A 27585-nucleotide genomic window follows, 5' to 3' on the forward strand; every position below is an offset into this window, starting at 1 on the left:
GCACAGGTTCAGAGAACAGCTGCAGCCAGGGCATACCAGCTGAAGCTGATAGAAGGGATTCTAGTGACAAAAATGAAAGATGTTCTAGAAGAGTTTCTTCCTGACATTTCGCCAGCATCTGTGGCTGGCATCTTTAGAGAATGCTTGCCTGGAAAAAGTTGGGTATATATACTGTATATATACTGTATATATACTGTGTGAGCCTGGGAATGCAGGAGTGATTTGCATGTGTATTGTTTAATATCACTCCTGCATTCCCGGGCTCACACAGTATATATATACCCAACTTTTTCCAGGCAAACATTCTCTGAAGATGCCAGCCACAGATGCTGGCGAAACGTCAGGAAGAAACTCTTCTAGAACATGGCCACATAGCCCAAAAAACCCACAAAAAACTATGGGTGCCGGCCATGAAAGCCTTTGACTTCACAGTTGAGAAGTTGTTGGCCAATTGACTACTGAATTACACTCGTCCCTGCACATTTGTGGCTTTGACTTCTGTGGATTTGATTATTTACAGATTTTATTAATTTGCTCTATCTAGGAATATCTAGGTCCTCTAGCGCAACTCTGTGGTGAACTTTCACTTCTGTTATACAAAAGTGTCTACTTGTTGATTTTTTAAAGTCCATTGAGTAAAACAATCAATAATGAGCCTTATGCTATCAGAACTAAATTCCATCTTGTTTAATATCCTTTTTTCAAAAAAGGCCAGCCTAGTGCTGGTGGGAAGCATACAGTCAGGCCTTGAAAACAAGTATTTACCGTATATACTCGTGTACAAGTCGACCTCATGTATAAGTCAAGGGAAGGTTTTAGGATCAAAGTCTTGGATTTTGATATGCCCCATGGATAAATTGAGGGCAGAATTTAGGAGACAGATTTTAAGATTGGCTTCAAAGTGGAAGTGGATGGGGGAAAGAGAAGCTTGGTTTTCAGAGAAAACGCAAGGAGGAGGAGAAGCAAAGGTTTGGAGATCAGCTTGCAAACGGAGGGAAAATGGGGAAATGCAAAGAGGAGAAAGAAAAGTTTGGAGATAGGATTGAGAAGGGAATCACTCCATGCACACTCACACTGGTGCCTTGCAGCTCTTTCAGCAAGCGCTGCCAAGGCACGGAGAGTGGGACATCAGGGCTACTTTTTAAAGGAGCCTTATGAGTATTATTACTATTTGTTGTTGTTAACTGTCCTCCAGTCGATCTCAAGCCATGGTAGCTGTACTGACCCTTGTATAATTCGACCCCAGATTTTAGGGTCAACATTTGGGCACAAATTTCTTGACTTATAGTTGAGTATATACGGTAGTTGGTTCTTCTCTACAAATGATTTTCAAAAATAACGTACATGCAGTAAGTGTTGCAAAGGCACTGGAGTAATTTTCCTGAAGTACCTCTACTACACAGCTTTGAAAACTGAATACGATGTAGTATCTCCAGAATGTTTCTTTGTAATGAGTTTAATATGGGAAGCAAGCTGTGTGACTGCTTACTGCCTTCACAACTCTGTTTATGTTCCTGTTGGAGCACAAAGTTAAAAGAAGAAACTTTTCCATAATACTTGTTTTCCTTTTTCAGCATTTAGCTTAAACCTAGATTGTCCCAAGCCAATTTACTGCTCAAGACACTGAAGTAAATAGTTCCCCTTAAGTCCCAGTCAAGGTGACTAGTATTCAAGGCAGATCTCAGTAGCACAGGCAGAAATTAAACAGGTTTCCCCCTGGAATTAAAAATATAACAGTAACAACAAAAATAAAACAGTTTGGTACCTTTCCATGACATATGGCTAGCTACCTTACTCTATCTAAGGCCTAGATATTTAACATTTGGTGAGGGAGAGAGGAAAAGAAAAGGACAAAAGCTGTTGGTAGCTGGATATAATTAGGAGTTCTTATTATGGAATTAAAGGCAAAATACCAGTAGCAAAAATTTATGGCAAGCATGGATATGGTGGATCTTAACTTTTGGTCTTGTGTTTTGCACCAGTTTCCAGAAGATCCAGCCAGCATTACCAGAGGTCAAGGATTTTGGCAGCTGAAGTGCAAAACATCTAGGTCAAAAACAGGAGAGGTCTTCACTGCTAATATAATAATAAAGATGGGCTGTTCCCCAGTGAAAGATATTTAAGGGATAGTTAAAATGGAATATAAGAAATATTTGCCAGCAGTAAGATATACAGGGGGCTTTGTCTCCCTTGGATATTCAGATGTTGCAGAGGTGGTTGGTACAGCTGCTGTTACTTTGGATACTTAAGAATCAACAATTTAGGATTGCCAGAGTGAAAACTGGAGATGTTTTCTGTAGCTTTTTATTGTTGTTTAAAGGGAATTTGAGCAGGTCTTGCTTGTTACACAGCCAGTAGCATGCTTATATACTTAGTGGCTAAAATGCCCTTTACTACACAGCAGTTAAAAATACAGGGCAACCTGCAATTTTGACTCTGGCAACTTTAAACATAGAAGAGATGTGCTTGAGAGTGGTGATTTCAATCAACTGTTATTTAGCTGTCTCTTCTTTGACCTGAGTACAGATACCTAAGCAGATTTTCTCACTTTGTATTAAGGCATGAAAAGGCACGACTCACTGGGAAAAAATAATTCTGGGAAAGGTGGAGAGAAGCAGAAAGACATGAAGACTGCATGCTAGATGGATGGGCTCTATTAAGGCTGTCACAGGTATGTGTTTGGAGGAGTAAGCAGAGGAGTGGAAGACAGGGGTTCTTGGGATGTCTCATCCGCAGGGTTGCCATGGGTTGAGATCAGCTTGAAGGCAGTTAACAACAACAACAACAAAGCTGGTCCAAAATTTAGAAAATGAAGTTCAGCAGGGAGAATTGTAAGGTAGTGCACTTAGGCAGAAGAAATGAAATGTAGGATGGGGACACCTGGCTGAACGAGACTACGTGTGAAAGGGATCTAGGAGTCCAAGTAGACCACACGTTGAACATGAGTCAACAGTGTGATGCAGCAGCTAACAAGGCCAGTGCGATTTTAGGCTGCATCAATAGAAGTATAGTGTCTAGATCAAGGGAAGTAATAGTGCCACTGTATTCTGCTTTGGTCAGGCCCCACCTGGAATATTGTGTCCAGTTCTGGGCAGCACAATTCAAAAAGGACATTGAGAAACTGGAGCGTGTCCAGAGGAGGGTGACTAAAATGGTGAAGGGTCTGGAAACCATGCCCTATGAGGAACGACTTAGGGAGCTGGGGATGTTTAACCTGGAGAAAAGAAGATTAAGAGGTGATATGATAGCCCTGTTTAAATATTTGAAGGGATGTCATATTGAGGAGGGAGCAAGCTTGTTTTCTGCTGCTCCAAAGACTAGAACGCGGAACAATGGATGCTCTGCTCAGGGCCCCGCAAACGCCAACTCCCAGAATTCCATAGCCTTGAGCCAGAAGAGTTAAAGCGGTGCCAACCCGGGTTATTTCTCCAGTGCGGATGCATCCAAGGCGGAAGCAAGGCTCTCTTTGGGCTTCATAGGGACAGCTGTGAGGTGGCCGTTCTGTCCCTGCGCAGCTCTATGGTGAGCGCGCGCGCCATTCTATTTGACAGCAGCAAACCGAGGAGGAGATCCGTCGCACGATTGGGCCGGAAGCGCCGGTGGGCGGGGTCTTCCGCAGGAAAGGAACAACAACGGAGAGCCGCTCTAGGCGCTTCTTTGACTGCTCCGGGAGGCCGGAAGCGGAAGCCGGGGCTTAGGCCGGCTGGCACCCGGAAGCCCCCCGAGGCGATGGCGGCGGGTCGGAGTTTGAGCCGCTCGGAGCGGAAGGCGGCGGCTCGCGCCGAGTCCCTCCGCCAGGAAGAGCAGCGGGAGCGGCGGAGACAGGTACAGCCGGGAAGGCCGCTGAGGTACGAGGCCCGAGGAGGAGGAGGAGGGGGCCCTCAGGCACGCCCCCTTCCCAGGGGGACCCGAGGCCGGGAAGGAGGGCCGGGCGCAGGCCCAGGGAAAGGCTGACAGCACTCCTGTCGGTGCGAACCCATGCGGCTTAGTCCTGCTCCTCCGCACGGAGGACGTGTCCGGAAAAGGAGGACCCTTTGGCCCCCTGGCGCCCCCGAGACTCAGCTGTCCTCCTCGCCTCCTTGTTGTTAGCTGCCCACCTTGAGCAGCGGGACCCTGCAGCGGGTGAGGAGGGACCGCCAAGCCTGCCTTCTGGGCTCCTGCGGGCTCCTCCACTTGGCTTGCCTTCTTGCCCCACGGACAGCCAGCCAGGCATAGTGGCTTCAGCATTGGATTATAAATAAGGCTGCGGACCGGGGTTCGGATTCCGGCTGGCCATGGAAATGCACTCCGTGACCAAGGGCCAGTCACACTCTCTCAGCCTCCTCGGGGGAAGGGAGTGGCAAACCTGGCCAAGACATGAGAGGTGTCTCTGAGGGTCGCCATATCTTGGAAATGACTTGAAAACGCACAACAACAACCTGGAGTGCGCTCTTCCTCTATTCTTACTGCTTTACCCCACTTTACCAAGCATTACTCTCATTTCTAGTGCGCCATATCTTCTTCTCATGGTTTGTTTTCTTCATTGCCCAGCTCTTGCGTCCGCACATGGCCATTGGGAACACAGCTGCTTGCACAGTCCTGACTTTCATGCGTAGCTGTATGCCTTTGCTCTCCAAGACCTTTCCAGTTCTTTCATAGCTGCCCTCCTCCCTCTTCTCAGCCGTCTTCTGTGTTCTTGCCTGTGTTCTCCCCAGTCTGGTCAGTGTTTCATCCAAGGTACAGGAACTCTTTTACTATTTCTGTTTTCTCATTGTCTAGGCTGAATTTGCAGATATCTTCCATGGTCATCATTTTCTTTCTTCAACAGTAAGCCTACTTTTGCATTTTCTTCCTTGACTTTCCTCAATAGTTGCTCTAGGTCTCTGATGAGTTCTGCTAGTACTATGTTGTCATCTGCATATCTTAGATTGTTGATTTTCCCTCCTCCGCCTCCTCCTCCTGTGTTTAAGCCTGGTTTTTGTGTAATGTTTTCTGCATATACATTGAACAGAGAGAGTGAAAGGCTGCAGCCTTGCCTGACACCTTTCCCAACCAGGAACCCTTCTGTTTCTGCATCTTCTGTTCTGACAGTAGCCTCTTGTCCTGAGTACAAATTCCTCATCAGGACTATTTTAACTAAGGTTAAAAAACTGTTGCAATTGTTTTTATGTACCACTGTGTGGTATTAAAATATAAAATCATATATACAGTACATTTCTGCCTTGACCTGCCCAAAAGAAAAGGAAAAGAAATAATATTGTTATACTTATAATATAATATAATTCATCTCTCTCTTCTCTTGATCTTGGAGACTCTGCTGATTCAGCAATGTCTTTATTTAATTCCACTCTTTCTTCAACTCTCAACAGCTTTGCTCCTGTATCTGTACGCATGTCTTTCCCTATGACTAGGCCTCAGCCCTGGCTCACTCCCACTATCAGGTTCCTCCAGTCCTGCTCTAGAGCAGCCGAACGTCTTTGGAAAAAGTCTAGGGAACTGGCCAATTTCATTCATTATAAATTCATCCTTTTATCTTTTTCAGGCGCTTTGTCTATGGCAAAACAGAACTATTTTAAATCGCTGATCTGCGCTAATGAGAGGCGTCCGCAGCGTTTGTTCTCCTGCTTCAATACACTACTAAAACCTTCCTCTCCCCCTGTCTTCTCATCATTTTCCCCCACTGACTTCACCAACTACTTCATCACTAAAGTCACTACTATTCGATCTGAAATAGTTCCTCCCGACTTGCCCCTTACCACTAACCTCCTGGTACCTTCTACTAATAAACTCTCTGGGTTTCCCCCTGTTTTTCTGGATGAACTCTCTACACTGCTAAATTCTTCCAAACCTACTACCTGCTCTCTTGATCCTATTCCCTCCCGTCTCCTAATCTCTATAGCCCCTTCTCTTCTGCCCTTGCTCCCCTATATCTTTAATCTCTCTCTCTCTATGGGTTCCTTCCCTTCTGACTTCAAACATGCTCTCGTTTCCCCAATTCTGAAGAAACCCTCTCTCGACCCCTCTTCTTTGTCTAGCTATCGTCCAATTTCTCTTCTTCCTTTTCTTTCTAAGGTCCTAGAACGGGTCGTTTATTCTCACTGTATTAAGTTTCTTAAAGCCAACTCCATCCTGGACCCTTTCCAGTCTGGCTTCCGCCCACGGCACTCTACAGAGACAGCCCTCACCAAGATCTCAAACGATCTCTTGCAGGCCAAGACAAATGGCCTCTACTCTATTCTCATTCTTCTTGATTTGTCTGCAGCCTTTGACACTGTTGATCACTGTCTCCTGGTTGGTTTACTTTCTGACCATGGGTTCTCCGACTCTGCTCTCGACTGGTTTAAATCTTACTTGTCAGACAGATCTTTTGCAGTGGTCACGGGTGGTCAGACTTCGTCCTCTGTTCCCCTATCTGTTGGAGTTCCCCAGGGCTCTGTCTTGGGTCCCCTTCTGTTCTCTCTATACACATTGTCCCTAGGTAAACTCATCAGTTCTTTTGGTTTCTCCTATCATCTGTACGCCGACGACACTCAGCTGTATCTGTCCACCCCTGACCTTTCGACGGGGCTTGAACAGCAAGTTTCTTCTTGTCTGACTGCCATCTCTCAGTGGATGCGGCTTCAGCGCTTGAAGCTCATCATGTCTAAGACTGAGCGTCTTGTCTTTCCACCTAAACCCACCCTTCACTATTCCTTTTCTGTTTCTGTCGACGACACTTCTATTCAACCGGTTCATCAAGCCCGCAGTCTTGGCTTCATTTTTTACTCTTCTCTGTCATTTATTCCCCAGATCCAGGCCACCGCCAAGACCTGTAGATTCTTTCTCCACAACATTGCCAAGATCTGTCCATTCCTCTCAGCCTCTACTGCCAAGACTCTGGTCCATGCCCTAGTGGTTTCGCGACTAGATTATTGTAATCTCCTTCTGACAGGGCTTCCTCTTTCACACCTCCATCCTTTAATCTCTGTCCAGTATTCAGCTGCCCGTATTGTCACATCCACTCGCCGCTTTGACCATGTTTCTCCTCTTTTCTCCTCCCTTCATTGGCTCCCCTTTCCCTTCCACATCCGGTACAAGCTTTTGTTATTGACTTTCAAAGCCCTCCATGGATTGGCCCCTCCTTACTTATCTGACCTTTTTTCTCCTTACATTCCTACTCGCACCCTCCGCTCTTGTAGTCAAGGTCTCCTGTCACAGTGTAGGACTACCACTGCCCCCTCCCGAATTCGTCCCTTCTCGCTTGCTGCCCCTTACTCCTGGAACCTTCTTCCCCCACATGCACACCTCATCACTTCTCTACCCAGTTTCAAAACTGAGTTAAAGACTATATTGTTTAGAGAAGCATTCCCAGAGGCTAACCCCTCTCTGACCCAGGAAGCCTCCTTTTAACCATTAATTAAGAAGCCAAGCCCTTCCTCCAGTCCATCTGCCTTGGTCCAGGCCTTGGAGGTGGAGAACTGCTGGACCTGATCCCATTCCCCACCACCACTCCCTTCACCTTTTGTGTCGTGTCTTCTTAGATTGTAAGCCTGAGGGCAGGGAACCGTCTAACTAAAAGATTGTATGTACAGCGCTGTGTAAATTTACAGCGCTTTATAAATAAAGGTTAATAATACGTAATAATAATACTGAAACTGAAGCTGCTACCACACAGCAGCAGTAAAGCAGTTTGTAGAGCAGTTTGTACCCCTCCGCATGTGGTTGAATTGCAGTTACCAGCATTCCTGATCTCTGGTTCTGCTGACTGGGGCTCCTGGAAGCTGCCCTGATGTAGAACTTAGGCAATGGCCTACTCATCCATCACCGACATCAGTTTCTAACCCATGTAAGTTGGCATTTATTTGCTGTTAACTGGAATTTTATCATTTATTTAGAGTATTTATATCCTGCTCTTCAGCCACAAAGGCTCTCAGAGTGGCTTACAGATAGTTAATAGGATAGTTCCCTGCCCTCAGACTTACAATCTAAAAAGACATGGCACAAAAGGAGAAGGGAATGGTGGTGGAGAAGGGGATCATGTTCAGTGGTTCCTCTCTCCCTCCTGGACCATGGCAGATGGAATAGAGGGAGGGCCTTTCTTCTTTCTTTGGCTAGGCCTGATGAAACTGGGCTGCCTTTCGAATCAAGTCACCTTTGATTATCCTCAACTGTTTGTTCAGCTCTTGCAGATTCATTGCTTCTCTCATTGAGTCTATCCGTCTGGAATGTGGTCTTCCTCTTTTCCTGTTGCTCTCCACTGTGTCATTTCTGACTTATTGCAACCCTAAAGCAACCCTATCATGGGGTTTTATTGGCAAGATTTCTTTAGAGAGGGTTTGTCATTGCCATCCTCTGAGACTGAGAGAGTGTGACATGCCCAAAGTCTCCCAGTGGGTTCCCATGGCTGAGCTAGGAATCAAACCCTGCTCTCCAGAGTTGTAGTCCAACACTCAAACCACTGTGCCACACTGGCTCCTTGTTCTCCACCATATCAAGTGTGTTAGCATTTTTAGTCAATTCTATCTTCTCATCATATGGCCAAATATGACAGCTCAGTCATGTTTGCTTCCAGGAAGAGTTTAGGTCTGCTCTGCTCTAGGACCCATCCATTTAGTGTTCACAGTATTAGTATTCACAGTATTCTCAGAACTCTTCTTCAGCATCACATCTAAATTGAGTTGATTTTCCTTGATTTCATGCCATTGGTGGGATGCCTCCTCTTATTCATTTTTGTTCAATCCTAGGTGTCACAGATTCTCCACAAGCCAGCCACAGAGCGGAGTGCTGATGAGACTCTCTTTCTGTCTGGATGTCAAGAGATTGTACGAGATTTGGAGCGGCTTCGCAAGAAACGTGAGAGACTGCAACACCGGTTGGAGGAGGTGATTATCTTTCTCACTTTACTGTTAAAGTGTGAACTACTGTATTTTATATGCTTAATATCGGAACCACTTACCATGTCTTAAAATATATACTAAACATTCTATATGAAAGGGGAAACAAGCTATGAGGAATATGCTTGAAAGCATTCTATAAAACCATCTAAATAAATATGATCTGTGTTTAGATTTAAGCTGGCTGCTTCCTTATTCTTAATAACTTTTTTCCTTCTGATTGTCAATAACATCTCTCTTACCTCTTCCCTGATTTGCAACTATGCACTTTCCCCCTCTATTCTGTGTTTTCCCTCACAAAACATGTGAAACAGGGGACAAAAAAGAATGGTAAGAGGTTTAAATAAATAAACTTTATTCTTATACCCCGCCTTTCTGCTGCAGCAATCAAGGCGGCTTACATGACTAGAATATGTTAGAATAATACATACTTTGAATAAACAAATTGACCCCCCCCCATCCTTTTGAAACAGGATTAAATACAATACAGTTTAAAAATTATACCTGTTCAAATGATAGCAATTTTCTAGTAGAGGCAGTGGTTACATAAAGTAGGGAGAGTAGAGAATAGATTGAATTATTCTGGTAAGGCCTGCCGGAAGAGATCTGTCTTGACAGCTTTTTTGAAGCTGTCTAGGCTGGTTATTTGACAGATCTCCTCTGGCAAGGCTTTAACTTTAATAACTTTATTACGGCCATTTGGCCAGCACACCTCTGGCAAGGCATTCCATAGTCTGGGAGCAGCAGCGGGGAACATCCTCTGGCAGGTTGCCATTAGTCTGGTTTTTATGGGTTGCAATAAATTCCTCCAGAGGACCTGATAACAGGTGCTCCTGACAGGTCTAGGAGCACCCCCAGACTGCGAACACAGTCCTTAAAGGAGAGCATGACCCCGTCCAGGACTGGAGGTTGCAATCCAATACCTGGTTTGGGGGTCCCTACTGTAATTCCGTTTTGTCCAGATTCAGCTTGAGTCAGTTTTTGCTCATCCAGCCCATTACTGCATCAAGACATTGATTGAGGGGAGAAATGCCATCTGTCATCATGGCTGCTGACTGAGACATGGAGAAATATATTTGGGTGTCATAGCGTACCCTGCCCCATGTGAAGTCGAAGGCTTTCATGGCCAGCATCCATAGTTTTTTGTGGGTTTTTCAGGCTATGTGGCCATGTTCTAGAAGAGTTTCTTCCAGACGTTTCACCAGCATCTGTGGCTGGCATCTTCAGAGAATGCTTGCTTGGAAAGGACTTGGGTATATATATTATGTCACACAATATATATACCCAAGTCCTTTCCAGGCAAGCATTCTCTGAAGATGCCAGCCACAGATGCTGGCAAAACGTCAGGAAGAAACTCTTCTAGAACGTGGCCACATAGCCTGAAAAAAAACCACAAAAAACTACCCTGTCCCATATTTACGGATGATTTCTCCCAGCGGCTTCATATAAATATTGAATAGCATCGGGGACAGGATAGTGCCCTGAGGGACACCACAATTAAGCTCCGTTTTTGAGGAGCAACAGTCCCTGAGCATCACCCTCTGGAATCTGCCTGAGAGGAAGGAACGGAACCATTGTAATGCAGTGCCTCCAATTCCTAACTCTCTCAGGTGTTCCAAGAGGATGTCATGATCTATGGGCAGATATGATTTAATCAGGTGCGGAAGTGATCAGGATGATATGGGACATAGGTGAAATATGATGCTTTGAGGGGAAAACTGAATGCTTCATTCATTTACTTCTAGGTTTGTGATGAACCTGATGAGTTAAAGAGAAAAGTCAGCAAGCTCTCCGAAGTTGTGCGAGGAGCTAAGCATCTCATCATATATACTGGAGCTGGCATCAGTACAGTAAGGGTCTTCTAAGGTTGTGACAAAAATAGAATAATGCCTTTTTAAAGCTCTTAGTAACATTATGACTATGGTACATTGTTGGCTGATGAAAATTCTTTAGGCGCTCTCACCAACAAATAAAGACAGGTTGTAATATGGGTTATAGCATCTCCAAAAGATAGTCTGGGAATTGTGGTATATTGAGCTGTGACAGCTTGCATTTTATTACGCAAGATAGTGTCTTAACACCTTTGGAATGTGATTAAGATAGAGGTTTTTTTAGAACTATTTCTGACAGTCATCAGTAGGTGGCACTCTAAATTGCAGAGGACATCAGTGTTGAGTGTCACATTGTTTCTTCGAAAAAATTATAGCAAATTGCATCCTTTATGTTCATCTTCTGTATCTCAAATATAACGCAGTAGCGAGACTATATGTTAGACTGCTTACATGTTAAGAATTTTGACTTGTGTTTGGAAAGCAGAAGGTTCCCTCCAGAAGCTACCCCAAGAGACAGACTGGAGAATGTGTGGTCCTTTAGGTGTTGTTGCACTTTATCTCATATCACATCTAGCCAACACAGCTAATAGTAAAGGATCATGAGAGTCATAATCGAAAGAAGGGAGAGCATTTCCTTCCACTACTTTGCATATAGGAATGATTCCATGGCTGATTCCTCCTTTCAATGCTATGTGCTTGAGGGGGAAAAGGAGCTGTTAATCAGTCTTGCCCTTGGCAAAGCAGCTCTTTGACAGCAGGAATGAGTTGTGAGACTGGCTGGGTTTTCTTTTTCTGAAATATTGTGCAGCTAATCTGCCTTATCAGTGTGGGAGGTGGAAGGGCATGGCAGATTAATCATATGCTTGCCACATAAACACCATATGATGTAGCTTGGCTCTAGTTCAAGAATTCTAAGAAAAACTTGGGGACAGGGTTTCTTCTGATGGAGAAAAAAACCTGATAGCATTTGTTGGTCAGGACTCAGAATAAATTGGCTGATAGATAGGTGTTTGGGCAATGTGGCTTTAATTTTTTGAGGATGGTAGTAGACTTTGTAGAGTGTGGGAGCATCTGAATAGGAGGCTATGATGTTGTTGGACTAGTGGAAATTGATAGCCAGAGCTGTTTGTGAATTTGGACAAAGCAGTAAATTCCTGAACTGTCCACTGAATAAGGTACATTTTTCTTTTGTGTCTCCTGGTAACAGGCAGCTTCAATTCCTGACTACAGAGGCCCAAATGGGGTGTGGACTATGCTGCAAAAAGGAAGGAGTATCAGGTAACCAGTTCATTGACTTTCCTCGTGCCTTTAGGATTTTGCTGGGAGACTTTTCTAGCCTTAGATACTACACTGCAGGCATGAAGAGTACTCATTTTCTTTCTATTTACCAGGGCTACAGATCTGAGTGAGGCAGAGCCTACACTCACCCACATGAGCATTGCCTGTTTGCACAAACACAAGCTGGTAAGGTCTTTTATTTCTTAGTTCTGCACTTCTGGGGTCAGGGCAGATGGCAGCTAGAAAGGAGGGGGCAGGGCATAGTTAAGATACTGTGAAAAGCGTTATATGTATTTTATGTTTGGAGGATTTGTGGTGATGTAAAGCTTCTCCATGCAGGGTAAACAATGCTGTGTATATGCATTGTCCTCCCTGACATTTACTCTTACACTGTATTGCTAGACAAAATGAAATGGGACATAGAATTTGAAATAGCAAGGAAGCAGGATATTGCTGATGCTTGTTGCAGTGAGAATTTGAAAAGAGATTATGCCCATTAGTTGAGATAATAGTCCATAAATAGTTCTACCTACTATGAAACATAGCCAGAAATTCATTAAGAACTAGAGATTTGTGGGATGTGGTAGGTAAAGGTATAAGTCAATTTAGTGTGCTGTGTTATTTCTAGATTCCTATAAAAGGCTGTACATTGATGAATAAATAACATTTACCACTAGAGCGGGGCTGGGGAACCTATGCTGATACAGGCAACAACAGTTCATAGAATCATACAGCTTCGCAGGAATACACAGTCAAATCACTTTCAACAGATGGCTGTGTAGCCTCTGTTTAAAAATCCCCAAAGACAGAGACTCCACCACACTCCAAACCAGCATATTACACTGTCAAGCAGTTCACTGTCGGGAACTTCTTCCTAATGTTTAGGTGGAATCTCTTTTCTTGTAGTTCACTGGTAGGAGCTCAGCAAGAGCAATCAGCCATCTAGAGGTAGCATCAGACTGCAGTTACCTAACCTTCTGCAGTTTTGGCAGAAGCAGAGCAGTGGCAAAAGGACAGAAGGTTTGGCTGTATGACATGAGAACTTTCCAGGTCATTGTCCTGGGCATTGGTAGAAAGAAAGAGAAAATCCCTTGCTTTTTAACTCCACAGGATGCTTCTTTCTCTTTTCAGGTGAAGCATGTGGTGTCACAAAACTGTGATGGTCTCCACTTGCGCAGTGGGCTCCCTCGAGAAGCTCTGTCTGAGCTACATGGAAACATGTACATAGAGGTGAGCATTTGCTGAAACCTAGGCTTAGGGCATAATAAAATCCCAAAGGTGCTTACAGCATTTGTGGTTGTATCCAAAATTAGGTTTGTACATCCTGCGCACCCAACCGTGAATATGTGCGAGTATTCGATGTGACAGAGCGTACAGCCTTACATAGGCACCATACCGGCAGAGTATGTCACAAATGTGGGACACAACTAAGAGATACAATTGTACACTTTGGGGAGAAGGGCATCTTGCAACAACCCTTGAACTGGAAGGCAGCAACAGAAGCTGCAAGCAAAGCTGATGTGATCCTTTGTTTGGGGTCTAGCTTGAAGGTAAAGTAAGAGAGACTGCTCTTAGTAGATACATTTTTGCACTATCCTTTTGTTATGCAGCTCTTTCCCTAAAATGTTCTCAAGGAAGTTCCGTGAGCAGAAGTGATGAGCTGATTGAGATTATGTCATCAAGGTTTAATAGCAAAAATATTTGTTTCAAAAACAGACATTCTTGCAATATACAGCTTGACAGTTCATTAATTCCCTTCTCAGTGCTAACTTCTGTATATTTCTTAACACTGCATTAATCAAATAAACAGTCTCTTTTATCATAATTTGCCAAGGTAGATAATAGTTTTGGTTATTTGCAAACTGCAAGTCTTAGCAAGCACAGAATTCTGGAACACAAGGAATCTTAACGTTATTCACACACACACCAAAAAGGGAATTTGGGGCTGAATTTGCACAAAACCTTGTTTTTAGGTGTCTGAAATTAAAGCACCTTCACATTTATGTTTTGAGCTTATTTTGGTTGTATTTCTTTCTCTTTACAGGTTTTGAAAAAGTACCCCCACTTGTGGTGTATGAGTAAGCCACCCAGACATCGCCCTAAACTCTACATTGTAAATCTCCAGGTGAGTGTCAGCTGTATCATTAACAAACAGAGCAGTTTACTTTGGTATGTTATACAGGTGCATGTGATATCTTCAGTTACTTTCATGTGTTTATGGGATCATAAATGAGTGTTGGTACAATGTATGTGGAAGGTCATGGGCCCAGTCCCTGGTGTATCCAGTTAAAAGAAATGGATCTTGGGCTACAGGGCTGAAAAAAGCCTTCTGCTTTGAGACTTTGAAGAGTTGTGGCCACTTGAAGTAGGCAGTACTGGAGTACATTGATCAGTGATCTGGTCTGCTTTGTATTGGTGTTCACTTCATAGTATTCACTTCCACATGGTGTAATAGAAGTCTGGACAAGATTTGCTACTGTTTCACATTCATTCTATCTTCATAGTTTGCAAATAGCTGCCTTGTTTCTTCTACTGGTGCTTTAAATGCTGCATGTACATTTCTCCTTGTATTTGCTTTTCTATTCCTCCCCAGTAATAATGGAGACTGAGCTGAACTGCAGAAGTGTAGCCAGTTATTATCTCTTTTTATGTGTCGTAGAGAGCACCTATTGTGAATTATCATTGGTTAATTGCGGTTTTGTAAAAAGCTATGTAACTGGGCTAAAACTAACACATTTTCGTAAACAAGAAGAAATCAAGAAAGAAAACCATGCAGGTCAGACCTGAAGGCCTACCTAGCCCAGTATTCTGTTCTCGTGGTGACCAATCAGATTCTATGGGAAGATTGGAAGCTGGGCATGACTGCCACAGCACCTCATACTTACAACTGGTATAGAAAACCTTACTGGCTTTTGACACTGGAGGAAAAATTAGATGACAGTACTGAAGTGCTTTTCTTTTGCAAGGAATAAATGTGTTACTGTTATTATTGTAGTGGAAAATCCTTAACGGAGCTTCATTTGAGTGTGGATTTGATGCAGTAGCACTAAGTAAGGGCCCGAACAGACAGGCCAAAATAAAGCTGCTTCAGGTCACATTGGATGTATGCTGTTTAAATGACACACACATCTTAAGAGTCCAGAAGCTGTGCCAAAGCTGCACTCCAGTCCTTGGGACTGGAGCATGGCTTTGGTGCAGCTTCCAGCCTCTTAGGACACATGCATCATTTAAACAGCTTACCTCCAATGTGACCTGAAGCAGCTTTATTTTGGTCTATCTGTTCGGGCCCTAATTCATTTCAGACACAGTGTTGCATTTCTGATTGCAGTGGACACCAAAGGATGACCTAGCTGCCTTGAAACTTCATGGGAAATGTGATGATGTGATGAAACTGCTGATGGATGAACTAGGACTTCCCATCCCTTGCTATGACAGGTCAGCAAAAATGTGTTAAACATTTGTAGGTTTTAAAATTCCTTCTTTAGCAATTAAGTGTCCTGCCTTTACTTAGTATCCTGTGTATCTTGTCATTAAAGCTAACTCTTTTTAATGTTCCATCATAACATGGTGCATAGTTCAGCTGCAGCTTATCTGAAAGTAGAAAAAGGCACATCAGTCTGGCCCTTTATTAGCGTTAGATGAAGGATGTTGATGTCAGTGCATGGGTTTACAGTGGAATATTCTCTGTGACTGTTTTTAACAACATTTTTTTGTTTGGGGCTCAGACTAAGGAGTATGTACTTATCCAGTGGTGTTGCAAATTAACATCACCTAATCCTGCTTTGTTCCATAGAACAAAGGATCCAATCTTCTCCATGGCTATTCCTCTACAACCTGAAGAAGAAGGCAGTCATAGCCGCAAACCTGTGGCCCTACCAGCAAGTCTCCATGAAGTGCCACTGGGAGAGCAGCAACAGGTGCCTGCTGTCACCTTCTCTGGTGGCTGGTTTGGTAGAGGCTGTGCAAAAGGCACCAAAAGAAAAAAACTGTCTTGATTACGAACACTTTTTAAAAAAATCTCGGGGACCAACTGAAGTTGCTAAAATCAGGATAGGAGATTACATCGCACTGGATTTGGCCAGGATTGCTGGGCTAACTGGAAAAACCACAGCTGCTATTTTCATAGATGTTTTATATATAAAGAAACAGAGGCCAAAGCTTAGCTTGGTTACTGCTGTCTGATGGAGTGGTTGGCATTTGATACTCAGGGCTGCCAATTAATAAATATTATTTTAAAAAATGTAGAATAATAAAATGGCTATTTTTTTCCAGAGTGCATCCATGCTTTGAAGTATAGAAGATGATATATCCCTAAGTCCATCACCATACCCTTGTCATATTCAGCAATGTTGCTGTGTGTTTTACTTTGGAATTTGTGCTACATCTGAGTAGAGTTCTGTTCCTAAACTGAAGATTAAAATAGATCAGTGGGTTTTTTTCTTGTTGACACAGCCTAGCCTCTTGGGGTGGAAATAACAGTGGGGGTTATGTTACCTTGTTGACGCAAGTGCTTCACCCTATCATTTTGAGGTAATCATGGTGATATCATTTAGGCAATCTACTCAGATAACATGCCTCGCCCAGGTGTTTAAACATATTTTACTAGGAAATTAGAAGCATATGACTTACTGTAAATGGAAATGAAATGAGGTGTTCTAATGCCCCTCCCTCCTCAACTGTCATCTCGGCCTCAGAGGGAGCCATCAGGCAGACCCAGCAACATCAGGGACAGCCTGAAGGAAGAGGCCCCTCCCTCCTCAACTGTCATCTCGGCCTCAGAGGGAGCCATCAGGCAGACCCAGCAACATCAGGGACTGCCTGAAGGACGAGACTTCTCCCTCCTTTAACTGTTTAACTTTTGTATTGTATTACAATTTTCACTGTACACCGCTATGATCATTGCGGAATAGCGGTCTATAAATAAAACGTAATATTATTATTATTATTATTCAGCAAAGGGAGGCGGGAAGTCATACACAGAAGCATGGTAAGGTAGAAGGTGGAACATAAATTCATCCTAATAATAATATGTTTTATTTATAGACCGCTATTCCGCAATGATCATAGCGGTGTACAGTAAAAATTGCAATAGAATACAATACAAAATACACAGTGACAGTTAAAGGAGGGAGGGGCTTCATCCTTCAGGCTGTCCCTGATGCTGCTGGGTCTGCCTGATCGCTCCCTCTGAGGCCGAGGTGACAGTTAAGGAGGGAGGGACCTCTTCCCTCAGGCTGTCGCCGATGCTGCTGAGTCTGCCTGATCGCTCCCTCTGAGGCCGAGATGACAGTTAAGGAGGGAGGGGCCTCTTCCCTCAGGCTGTCCCTGATGCTGCTGGGTCTGCCTGATCGCTCCCTCTGAGGCCAAGATGACAGTTGAGGAGGGAGGGGCCTCTTCCTTCAGGCTCATCCTAGACAATGAAGAAATTGAAATAGTTAAAGAGTTCTTGTATCTAGGATCAAACATTGATCAGAATGGTGGCTGCGGCCAAGAAATCGGAACACTAGGAAGGGCAGCCATGAAAAGGCTAGATAAGATCTTAAAGTGTAAAGATATACAACTGAGCACTAAAGTCAGAATCACCCAAACCATATTGTATTCATCATCACCATGTATGGATGCAAGAGTGGGATAGTGAAAAAAGCAGATGGGGGGGGGAGGGTCATTTGAGATGTGGTGTTGGAGAAGACTGCTGAAGGTGGCTAAAAAGACAAACAAATGGATGAAGACTGAACTTTCCCTGGAAGCCAAGATGATGACATTAAGGCTGCTATACTTTGGCCATATTATGAGAAGGCATGACTTATTAGAAAAGACAATAATGCTAGGAAGGCAGAAGGTGACAGAAAGAGAGAGAGACCACAGGCCTGGTGGCTAGACTCTGAGAGCTCAGAGGCCTGAATCTACGAGATCCAAGCAGAGCACTGGAAGATGGGGGGTAGGGGGGGTCTGGGTCGCCATGACTTGAAGCAAATTCAAAGGCAGTTAAAAGGAACAACAACAACAAAGGTAGAAGGCAGCCGGAAAGGAGGAAGACCCCATTACAGGTTGATAGACTCAATCAAGGAAGCCACAGTCTTGAGATTGCAAGACCTGATCAGGGCTGTGGATGCCAGGGTGACTTGGGGGGCTCTCATGCATTTGTTGTTGTTAGCTGATTTTGACCCATGGTGACCCTGTGGGTGAGACATCTCCAAGACTCCCTGTCCTCCAGTGCTCTGCTTTGCAAGTTCATACCCATGGCCTCCACCCCTCTGGCATGTGGTCTCCCTCCCTTTCACCCTCCCTCCACTCTTCCCAGCATTATTATTTTTTCCAATGAGTCTTTCCTTCTCATGATATGTCCAAAGTACAACAGCCTCAGTTTAGTCATCTTGGCTTCCAGGAAGGTTTCTGCCTTGATCTGCCCTAGGACACATTTGTTTGTCCATTGAATCCTAAGCATTCTTCTCCAACACCACATCTCAAATGAATAGATTTTCTTCCTATCTTCATTCTTAACTGTCCAGCTCTCACATCCATACATGGTAATAGGAAATACAGTGGCTTGCATGATTCTAACTTTTGTGCTCAGTTGAATATCTTTACTCTTTAGGATCTTCTTCACTCCTTCAAAGGCGGCAGCACCGTCCTTTAGGCCAGGGATTCCTGTTCCTCCAAGTGTTTTGGACTTCATCTCCCAGAAGCCCCCAGCCAGCCTAGTCAACACTCAGGAATTGGGAGCTGAGGTCCCAAAACATATGGAACACCAACGTTTGGGAGTCAATGCTTTGCAGTGATGGTCTCCCGCAGCCCAAGACGATTGGCCTGCCGGAGTGGCAGAGGCTTCTGCGAGGCCTCAGCCAGAGAACGTTGCCTCCTCCTCCTCCTCCTCCTCCGCGGTCCTTCTGCCGGTGGGCGGGGCCTGCGAGGGCGAGGGAGCGAGCGCGAGAGCCGTCGCGTGACGTCAACGGAAGATGGCCCCGCCCTGTGGAGCTTCGCCTCCTCCGTGGTCACGTGACGGGGGAGGGCCCGGCGACTGACAGCGCCGAGGTCAGGGGCACCAGCTGAGAGAGCCCGACACTCGCTGCCTAGCGATGCTGCGGAACGGAGCCGCCGGAACCGCCGCCTCCCCGGCCAGCCACGCCGCTGCCCGGCCCGTGCGCGTCTGGTGCGACGGATGGTGAGTGACCGAGACTGAGGAGGGGAGCCCAGAGCCGGGAGGCTTCCCCGGTGTCTCCATGGCAACCGCTGCCTCGGCGGCTGCGACGTCCCCCTCGCCGTTGGGGAGCGCGCGGCTGAGCCCCGTCCCCATGGCAACAGCGCCTGCGCTGCGGGGGCTCCTCTTCGGGGCTCTTCGGCAAGTTCCGCTCCTCGCTCGGGGCTCTTCGCCCAGCCCAGGCGGTCCTGACTCCTGTGCAGTCTGTGTCCGGCCCATTGGTCCCCGGGGAGGATGGCCTTGGCTCGCTTACTTACATCCTTCCTGCGGCGCCTCCAGCCCACAAGGGCTCCCCAGGCGAAGAACACCTTTTAAAAACGCGTTTAGGACATTGCCAAGGTAAAACCGTTCTTCAAGCACGGTAGAGTCCTCTTCTGGAGGGACAGCGTGCGGGGGGCTATAGTTTGGGCCTGGGACCAGGGTTCGCCCATGGAAACCCGCTGGGGTTCAAGTGCAGGACTAGGACTTAGAGAGATCAGGGTTCAGAGTCCCACTCAGCCGTGGCAAGTCACACTCTCTCAGCCGCAGAGGAAGGCGGAGGGCAACCCTCCTCTGAAGAAAGCCCCAGGACAGGGGCAGGGCACCCAACAACAACAAGGACAAAATACACTCATTCCTCCATATTTGCGGCTTTGATACTTGAAGATTTGATGATTCACAGGTTTGATCAACATGTTCTCTCTAGGAATATCTGGGTCCTTTGTGGTCAACTTGAACTAAAAGTTTCAGGGAAAGACCTAGAGGTGCCTTTGTAGCTCCTCCAGGGCAGGTCTATGGCCAGTGTCTGTGGGACGTTGGCCAGAGAGTTGCCCTGGAGGACCCAGGGACTCCTACAGGCTCCTCTCAGGTAAAAGCATGGCGTTCTTGCTATTTGTGGGTTTTCCATATTCCTGGGGGTCTTGTGCCCCTAACCCCAGCGAATATAGAGGGACAAGGGTACTCTGCTCCCCAAAGCAGTCTAAAATTGTCATCCATCAGGGTCTTTTGGAGAGAGGGCCACAACCGCCCCCCATCCTTGGCCTAGAGAATCCAATGGAGGAGCCAGAGCAGATTATGGACCACCCCCTGCATCCATTGGGGAGTAATAGCAACAGCATTTACATTTCTATACCACTTCGTACTGAACTAGCACTCCCCAAGCCGTTTACAGTCCGTAAGCCAATTGCCCCCAACAAGCTGGGTGTTCATTTTACCAAGCCACAGAAGGACGCAAGCCTGAGTGGACCCTGGAGCCCCGCTGTGGAATTGGATGGGCCTTAATTCCCAGGAAACTGTGCCCTCAGTAGTGGTGCAAGGCTGCCACTGAGGCATTTTTCGGATTCTCCTCATAACCAGAATTCCCTGGCTGGTTGACGCCTAGAACATCAAACTCTACAATACTTCCTACTGGCCCAGAATTTTTAATACATCTGTAGTTTAATCATAATAGTTGGCCATGGGTTGTTGTTGTGTGCTGCGTGCGTAAAAGAGATCAGCTGAGCTTTAGGGGCTGGGCTGGCTTCAGAGCTGATCAATGGCAAAGTCAGGCTGTTGGCAGCAGTTCCAGTAGTAGGTGGGCAGCTGTGGCATAACTGGTTCTTGTGGGTGTCTCCCTTTCTTCCGATTGGTCTGACCCTGAGGCAGGCAAGTTTTATGTCCTAATAAAACAATTATCCCTTCTGAAGGGACTGAATGTTCTCATCTCAGTACTGTGCTGCTGAAAGACCTTTGGAGCTTAGATGGGGGCTATAAACACTTCACCGAGACCTGCTTTTAGGTTCCTATATGTCCTGGGTGCCACTTGTTTATAGGTGTGTATATTTGGCTGTAAAAGGATAGCTTGCTGATAGCTATCTGGGTCTGTCCTGTCTGTTTTAGATTGTCCCTTATTTCTATGGGTGGAGCTTAATGATATTTGCCTGGGCCTTCTGATTGCTTCCCTTATTTTACTACATGCTACAACACACACACAAGATATGAAGTTCATTAGCTTTGGTATCTTTTTGATTATTCTTTTTGATTTGATTATTCCAGTAGCATGGAGAATCCTGGAGCCATTTATACAGAGTTTCCTTTTGTGTCTTTGTCTTTCCTTCCCATTCTATTTCCTGGCTGGCTTTCAGGTTATAAAGAAGTGTGAGGGGTATGTCTGTTACTTATATTTATTGGCTACATGTGAATGCCATATAAATACTGGAAGACTATTCATACTAATGATATAGATTGTATGCTCTCACATACCGTATATACTCAACTACATGTCCACCTCACATATAAGCCAAGGGCAGGTTTTGGGGGGCAAAATTATGGATTTTGATATGACCCTTGGATAAGTCGAGGGTAAAACTTAGGGACATGCAACAAAGGATCTATGATGAAGCAAAGGAAAACAATGTGAAAGAACCTACAAAATTATGGCAGGCATAACTGTTTTGGCTCACACTAGAGGCTGGATGGAAGAGAGAATAGAGGGAGGTCAGTGCTTCCAGGACAAATTGCACTCTTGCTTTTCTCCACAGGATGGTTCTCTTTTTAATAAGAGTTAAAGTATAGAATTTATATTAACCTGTGGATAAGTTGACCTAGGTTTTTGAGGTCAATTTTTTGACTCAAATTTCTGGACTTATACACGAGTATATACAGTACTTGTGTTTGAATATAAACCACAGAATTTGAAAGACAAGTATTTCCCACCTCTTTTTTAAAGTTCATTATGAAATTTGTATTCTGACCTTCCTACAAAAAGTTCAGGGCTGGAAAAGGGGGGGAACGGGACAATACCTATTTTTTGCCCTCATAACAGTTATATGAGCTGCTACCGAATAAGTTAGGGTAAGAGATGGTAACTAGTTAGAAGTCACCCAAAAGTGTTTCTGGTTGAATGAGGACTTGAGCCCAGTGTTGTTTCCATCCTAGTTGTTTTCTCTGGAATTGATGTTACTCACTCATGCCGTTATTACAGAAAATCCAGGTGACCTTGTTTATAAACCACTTTATTTATGGTTTTTATTCCATAACTATCCTCATTTTGTCCTAATGTTTGTTTGGCGGAGATAGTTGGTTTCATACAAGAGGTATAGTGCAACATTCATCATGTCCTTTGTAGTAAAATGCCTTCAATGACATGGCTACTTGGGGTAACCTCCCCCAAATTCCATTTTGAATAGTATGGTTATCTTTTTGCCATTTCACTCTTTTCATCCATTGCTGGTTTAAGGCCTACTATCATTATCCCTTCTAATTTTTCAAAATAGACATTGAATTTTTAAAAATTAAGCATTAAATTGCCATTATATTTTTGCAGCTATACTACTGCTGGCTGGGCTAGAAGTCACAACCTCATGAGGAAGACCCAACCGATATGTATTTTCTTTGTTTAATTCTGGGTATCCCAGTTTAATGGAGAAACCAGAGATAGTTGTTGTCATGCTGTCAATGTTTCTTAAGTCATCTGAGATGGGGGACCAGCAACAGTTATAGCTAATGGGCCTGGGACTGATGCCATACTTGTGCCCTTTGGCTGCAACTGTTCCTTTCTTTCCTGGAAACTTGCTGCATACCACTGGCACAGACCATCACTTTGAGTAGCATTGCTCTAGAGAGTTGTTTGTACACGAGACATTGCACTTTCTTTCTGGCAGTCCAAACGGAACACCTCTTGAATCAGTTTGTTCAGTCTCATTCTCCAAGATCAAGTACTCATTTTTCTCCTCATGTCACAGTAAACCCAATAACTTAAAATGAAAGATCTTGAAGCAATGCTGAATTTGGAAATGAGCAGGACATTATTTTGATAGTTTAAATAGGCCTATTATGATCAGAGCAATGAGAGATGTGGGTGATTCTAGCAGCTAATTTCTAGATGAAGGTGCAAGGATAAAGATGGGTCAGTTCTAGACTGGAGAAGAATGCTGTTGGTATCATCAGTATATAGGTGGCATTGAATTCATGAAGTTTGATGGGTTCAACCTAGTGAAGATGCATAGTGAAAAAGAACAGCAGACATACTGTGAAGACTGGGATCCCAATGGAGACAGGAAGTATGGAAAATCTTGCAAGAGTCATTAGTCAGGCTGGAAAATAACTTCTGAGTTTAGCAATCTTTTAGTAATCATGAGGGTTTTCAGTGGAATGCAGATGTTGGAGGAAGTGAAAAGATTTGGAGGAAGCCTAGACAGTGGAACCAAGTAATATATTGTGAGAAATCTGGATGCACAGGTTAGATGGTGCAGGTGTGGAGAATCTTGTTTAGTGTCAAAGGCAACATTGCTTTAGGGTGAATATTTTGGTGGTTGGTTTGGCAGAGCCAGACCAGAGCCACAAACAAATTTTTGACTCCCTATTTTCTCTATGACAGCCCATTTCCCCTGTTCCTAATTGTATTTGTTTGGTAGGTGATCATGGAAAGGATAGATCATTCTTGCCAGGTTTGCCCATTCAACAGTTGGAGCAGAAAACCCGTATTTTCCTGTACTAAGGAAGGAGCCAGGGCAGGGGAGGGTATGAGTGCATAGATTAAGACAGTACTAGGTAGTGATGATCCCTGGACCAGTGATGATCTCCAAGCCATCAGCTCCCAGTCCCTGGCAAGTCTGTAGGTGGAAAAGCCTCACATAGTAATAACATGGCACAAATTAAATATGCCATGGGTAGGCATTGCCATCCCCCCCCCCACACACATCAGGTAGCTTGAGAAGCACTGGATAAACAGACACTTCAAGAATATATCGTTTCTATACTGACTCCTATATTCATAAATATTCATATATATAGTCCTACCCAGTGTAACATTTCTTGCCATCTGGCTCTGTTTATTCATAATAGCAACTGGGATAATGCTTGTGTAGGCAGTGTCAGGAGAACTATTCCTCATGGCTAGGTGTAAAACAGAACAGGCAATGCCAGTTTCCATTAACGGTCTCAAATACTTTATTAGCAATCAATGTTACAGTATCTTCCCTTACACATTCAAAAACATAATTGAAGGAACAGCATGTTCTTAATGAAGGAAGGCCCAACCTGTTAAAGGAAACCCTTTGCTCTCAGGGTTAATTCAAGATCTGAGGAATGAACTTAGATACCAAGATTTGGTTGGAATGGATGGATGTAGGTATGTAATTCAAAAAGCCTTGGTAACTTGTGTGTATGTGTGTGTGTATGTGTAAGAACCGTCCCATTCTTTGAGTAGTATAGCAAAAGGCAAGAGCTTAGTCTGTCCTTCCCTCTGTTCTCCCATCCATCCAGCCTTTAGTATGAACATAAACAGTTATGCCTGCCAGAATTTTGTAAATTCTTTGGCATTGATTGATTGATTAATTGAAATTTTATTTATATACCGCCATTCCTGCGATCACGGCGGTTTACAAAACAATAGTAGAAATACAATACAGGACAAGTTACAGATTATAAATAAGAATTAACAGCAAAAAAATCCCTCATATAAAACCATATACTACTATACATCATTAAAATCCGTCGTTAAATCCAATCAAAATCGATAAAACAGTCTAAAAATACGATACACAATACACAGGAGAAAAAAACAATCAGGACATGTGGGGGAAGGCTTGACAAAATAAGTAGGTCTTAAGGTTTTTCTTGAATGACTCCAGTGAGGGGGCTAAACGGAGCTCCTCAGGGAGAGCGTTCCAAAACTGCGGGGCCACAGCAGAAAAAGCCCTTTGCGCAGTCACTGCGTATCTCGTCTTGGTAACACTCAGACGTTTTTTCCCACCTGACCTGAGAGTGCGGGGCGGATTGTATGGAGAGAGGCGGTCCTCCAAGTACTCTGGGCCCAAGCCATTTAGGGCTTTATAGGTAACAACCAACACCTTGTATTGGGCCTGGAAGCGGATTGGTAGCCAATGCAGATCTTTCAATATAGGTGTTATATGGCTGGCCCTGGAGCTACCAGTGACCAGCCTAGCGGCCATATTTTGAACCAACTGCAGCTTCCGAGTTTGGTACAAGGGTTACCCCATGTAGAGCTCATTACAGAAATCGAGTCGAGAGGTTACCAGTGCATGTACCACTGTTTCAAGGTCCCCCCAGCCCAGGTAGGGTCGCAGCTGGCGTATCAGCCGAAGCTGATAACAGGCACCTCTGACTGTCGCATCCACCTGAGGAGTCAGGTGAAGCGACGAGTCCAGAAGCACCCCCAGACTGCGAACTGTGTTTTTCACGGGAAGCGTGACTCCATTCAGGACAAGTGGACAAATTTCCTTCCCGGGACCGGGGGAGCCTATCACAAGTACTTCCGTTTTCTCTGGATTCAGGCTGAGTCTATTTTCCCTCATCCAGCCCATTACCGACTCCAGACAGGCATTGAGCAGAGAGATGCCATCCCTAGTCACTGCATCAGTCGGAGACACAGAGAAGACTATTTGGGTGTCATCAGCGTACTGATAACACCGTGCCCCGTGTCTCTGGATGATCTCTCCCAGTGGCTTCATGTAAATGTTAAATAGCATAGGGGACAAAAATGTTGTCTTTGCTTCATCCTTTACATCCATTGTTACGTGCCCCTATGTTTTACCCTCGACTTATCCATGGATCATTCCAAAATCCAAAATTTTGACTCCAAAACCTGTCCTCAATTTATACATGAGGTCGACTTACAGTTGAATATACTGCATATGGTAAAGTGCAGTACAGCACCTGAGCACCTGATTGTTTGCTCTGTCTCTGATGCACTTGTTATCTTCTGGGTTGGAATGGAATTAAACCAGAAGAATTGCTTCTCTCTTCATGCTGTTTTCTTGCCTTGCATGTTAATTCGTAATCGATGTTGACATAACTTTTGCTCCCATTATGACTATTAAAAACAAAACAAAATCATGGCTATTTCACCCTGTTTGAAATAAAACTTTCTAAGAATGGTTTCCTGTTTCATTTTAGCAGTATCAAGTATCTTCTCCTCTTAATTGATAAGAGAGATATTTTAATTATGGAATGTGTTCCCCATCCTACTCATCTTCTCCTCTCTGTAATAATTCCTTATCAGCAAAAGTGAGGCTGTACCAATTAGTAAGGGAAACACAATACTGGAAAGGAGTGAGTACCAATGTGTGTTATACTACAAAAATGATATAATAAATAATCTGGATACAAAATATAGGTCATGTAACAGTTATGTTTTAGTTTTTTTCAGACTATTCCCTTTAAAGAATTTGAAAAGAAAAGGTTCTTTCATGGCCTGCTTGCTCATAGTACATGAAGTAGGAAGACTGGGCTCAAAGAAGCTTAATCTAAACTCAGGTGCTTTACAGACTGCCGAAAAGGGCGGTCTGCTGGCGCCCTCATTTGCTGCGCAGAGGAGCCTCAGTGGACAAACCGTGCAACTCCTCCGCACAGCAAAAAGAAGCCGCAAAAAGCGGGTTTTTGCGGTGCCATTAGCGTGCTGGCGGCGTCATAATAGCCCCGAGACATACAGATGCTAAGCGTCCGCTACGTCAAAATGGTGGCGCCCATGTAGAATGGGCACCACCATCCTAACCCTAGTACGTGCCAAGCACGTACTTTTTGGTGGTATAGAACCCGCCTCAGTTGCCCATTTTTTCCCAGTTGTGTGTGTGTGTGTGTTTGTATATGTGCCTTCAAGTCACCTGTTGTTTTATGGTGACTCCATGAATTTCATAGGGTTTTCTTGGGCAAGGAATATTCAGAGGTCGTTTTGCCTGTTCCTTCATTGGCAGTTTCCCATCCAGTACTAACCAGGGCTGAACCTGCTTATGCTTCAAGATCAGATGGGATAGAGTGAATATTGGCTTCCCTTTATTTCTGAACCAGGCCTTCAGACCGCAAACAGTTTTATAAGCTATGTCTTCTTGCTGGATACTTTCTCCCTCTTGTGCTCCATTCCCTATCTACCCAGACATATGCTGGCAACAGAGCATGCTTACTCCTTGGTGGTCTGTTTTTAGGGTTGCTCCCCCTCTCCTGTACATTGTAAAGTTCCACCCCTTCTCCATGTTTGTTTGTATTTGTTCTTCTGAGCATGCTAATACTCCCCTCATGTTTCTCATTGAACTTTTTGGCTATGGTATTGATATTCATAAGCAAAGAGCTTCTGTACCACAGTTACAGCAGTTTGATATCACTTTAACTGCCATGCTTCCATCTTTTAAAATCCTAGGTATTGTAGTTTGGTGAAAATAAAATTCTGTGCTGAATAACCCTGAGCTAGCACTCTCTAGAAGAGAAATCAAAGGATGTCACCAAACTACAAATCTGAGGATACTCTAGGGCCAAGCCAGGGCAGTTAAAGTGGAATCCCATTGCTATGGTTGTATGATCTCACCACTGAAGCAGGTGTGCTTCTCTTTGAAGGACTGAACATTTGCCTTGTGTCTGCTGATCAATATCTAACTAGCATTCCTTATAGTTTACCATTTGGATCATCTAAGCTTCACAGATATAGACAATAATTCTGCAGGCAGATCATCTT

The 27585-nt window shown here is 44.4% G+C and overlaps 2 protein-coding genes across 7 annotated transcripts in view; both read left to right on the top strand.

Annotated features, from left to right (window-relative positions):
* SIRT7 (sirtuin 7) overlaps window positions 1-16201 on the top strand; it is a 23168-nt gene extending 6967 nt beyond the window's left edge. For 3 of the 5 annotated variants that reach the window (XM_089538165.1, XM_089538173.1, XM_089538181.1), the window contains 11 exons: window positions 2560-2671; window positions 3552-3825; window positions 8703-8840; window positions 10598-10702; window positions 11892-11962; window positions 12076-12148; window positions 13094-13192; window positions 13276-13512; window positions 14007-14087; window positions 15291-15397; window positions 15756-16201. In XM_089538165.1, the coding sequence (XP_089394291.1) occupies window positions 3730-3825; window positions 8703-8840; window positions 10598-10702; window positions 11892-11962; window positions 12076-12148; window positions 13094-13192; window positions 13276-13512; window positions 14007-14087; window positions 15291-15397; window positions 15756-15957 (1209 nt within the window). In that variant the 5' untranslated portion in view covers window positions 2560-2671; window positions 3552-3729 and the 3' untranslated portion in view covers window positions 15958-16201. Of the gene's footprint in view, window positions 1-2559; window positions 2672-3491; window positions 3826-8702; window positions 8841-10597; window positions 10703-11891; window positions 11963-12075; window positions 12149-13093; window positions 13193-13275; window positions 13513-14006; window positions 14088-15290; window positions 15398-15755 lie in introns of those variants that run through there. The other 2 variants (XM_089538159.1, XM_089538151.1) reach the window with 2 other exon arrangements.
* Window positions 16202-18904: 2703 nt separating this feature from the next.
* Window positions 18905-27585, top strand: part of PCYT2 (phosphate cytidylyltransferase 2, ethanolamine) — a 38034-nt gene continuing 29353 nt past the window's right edge. Inside the window, exon 1 of one of the 2 annotated variants that reach the window (XM_089538228.1) lies at window positions 18905-19124. In XM_089538228.1, the coding sequence (XP_089394354.1) occupies window positions 19039-19124 (86 nt within the window). In that variant the 5' untranslated portion in view covers window positions 18905-19038. The remainder of the gene's footprint in view (window positions 19125-27585) is intronic. The other variant, XM_089538222.1, reaches the window with a different exon arrangement.

Source organism: Sceloporus occidentalis, unplaced genomic scaffold (genome assembly GCF_023333645.1).
Source record: "Sceloporus occidentalis isolate IW3139 unplaced genomic scaffold, rSceOcc1.0.p SCAF_1, whole genome shotgun sequence".
NCBI lineage: Eukaryota > Metazoa > Chordata > Lepidosauria > Squamata > Phrynosomatidae > Sceloporus > Sceloporus occidentalis.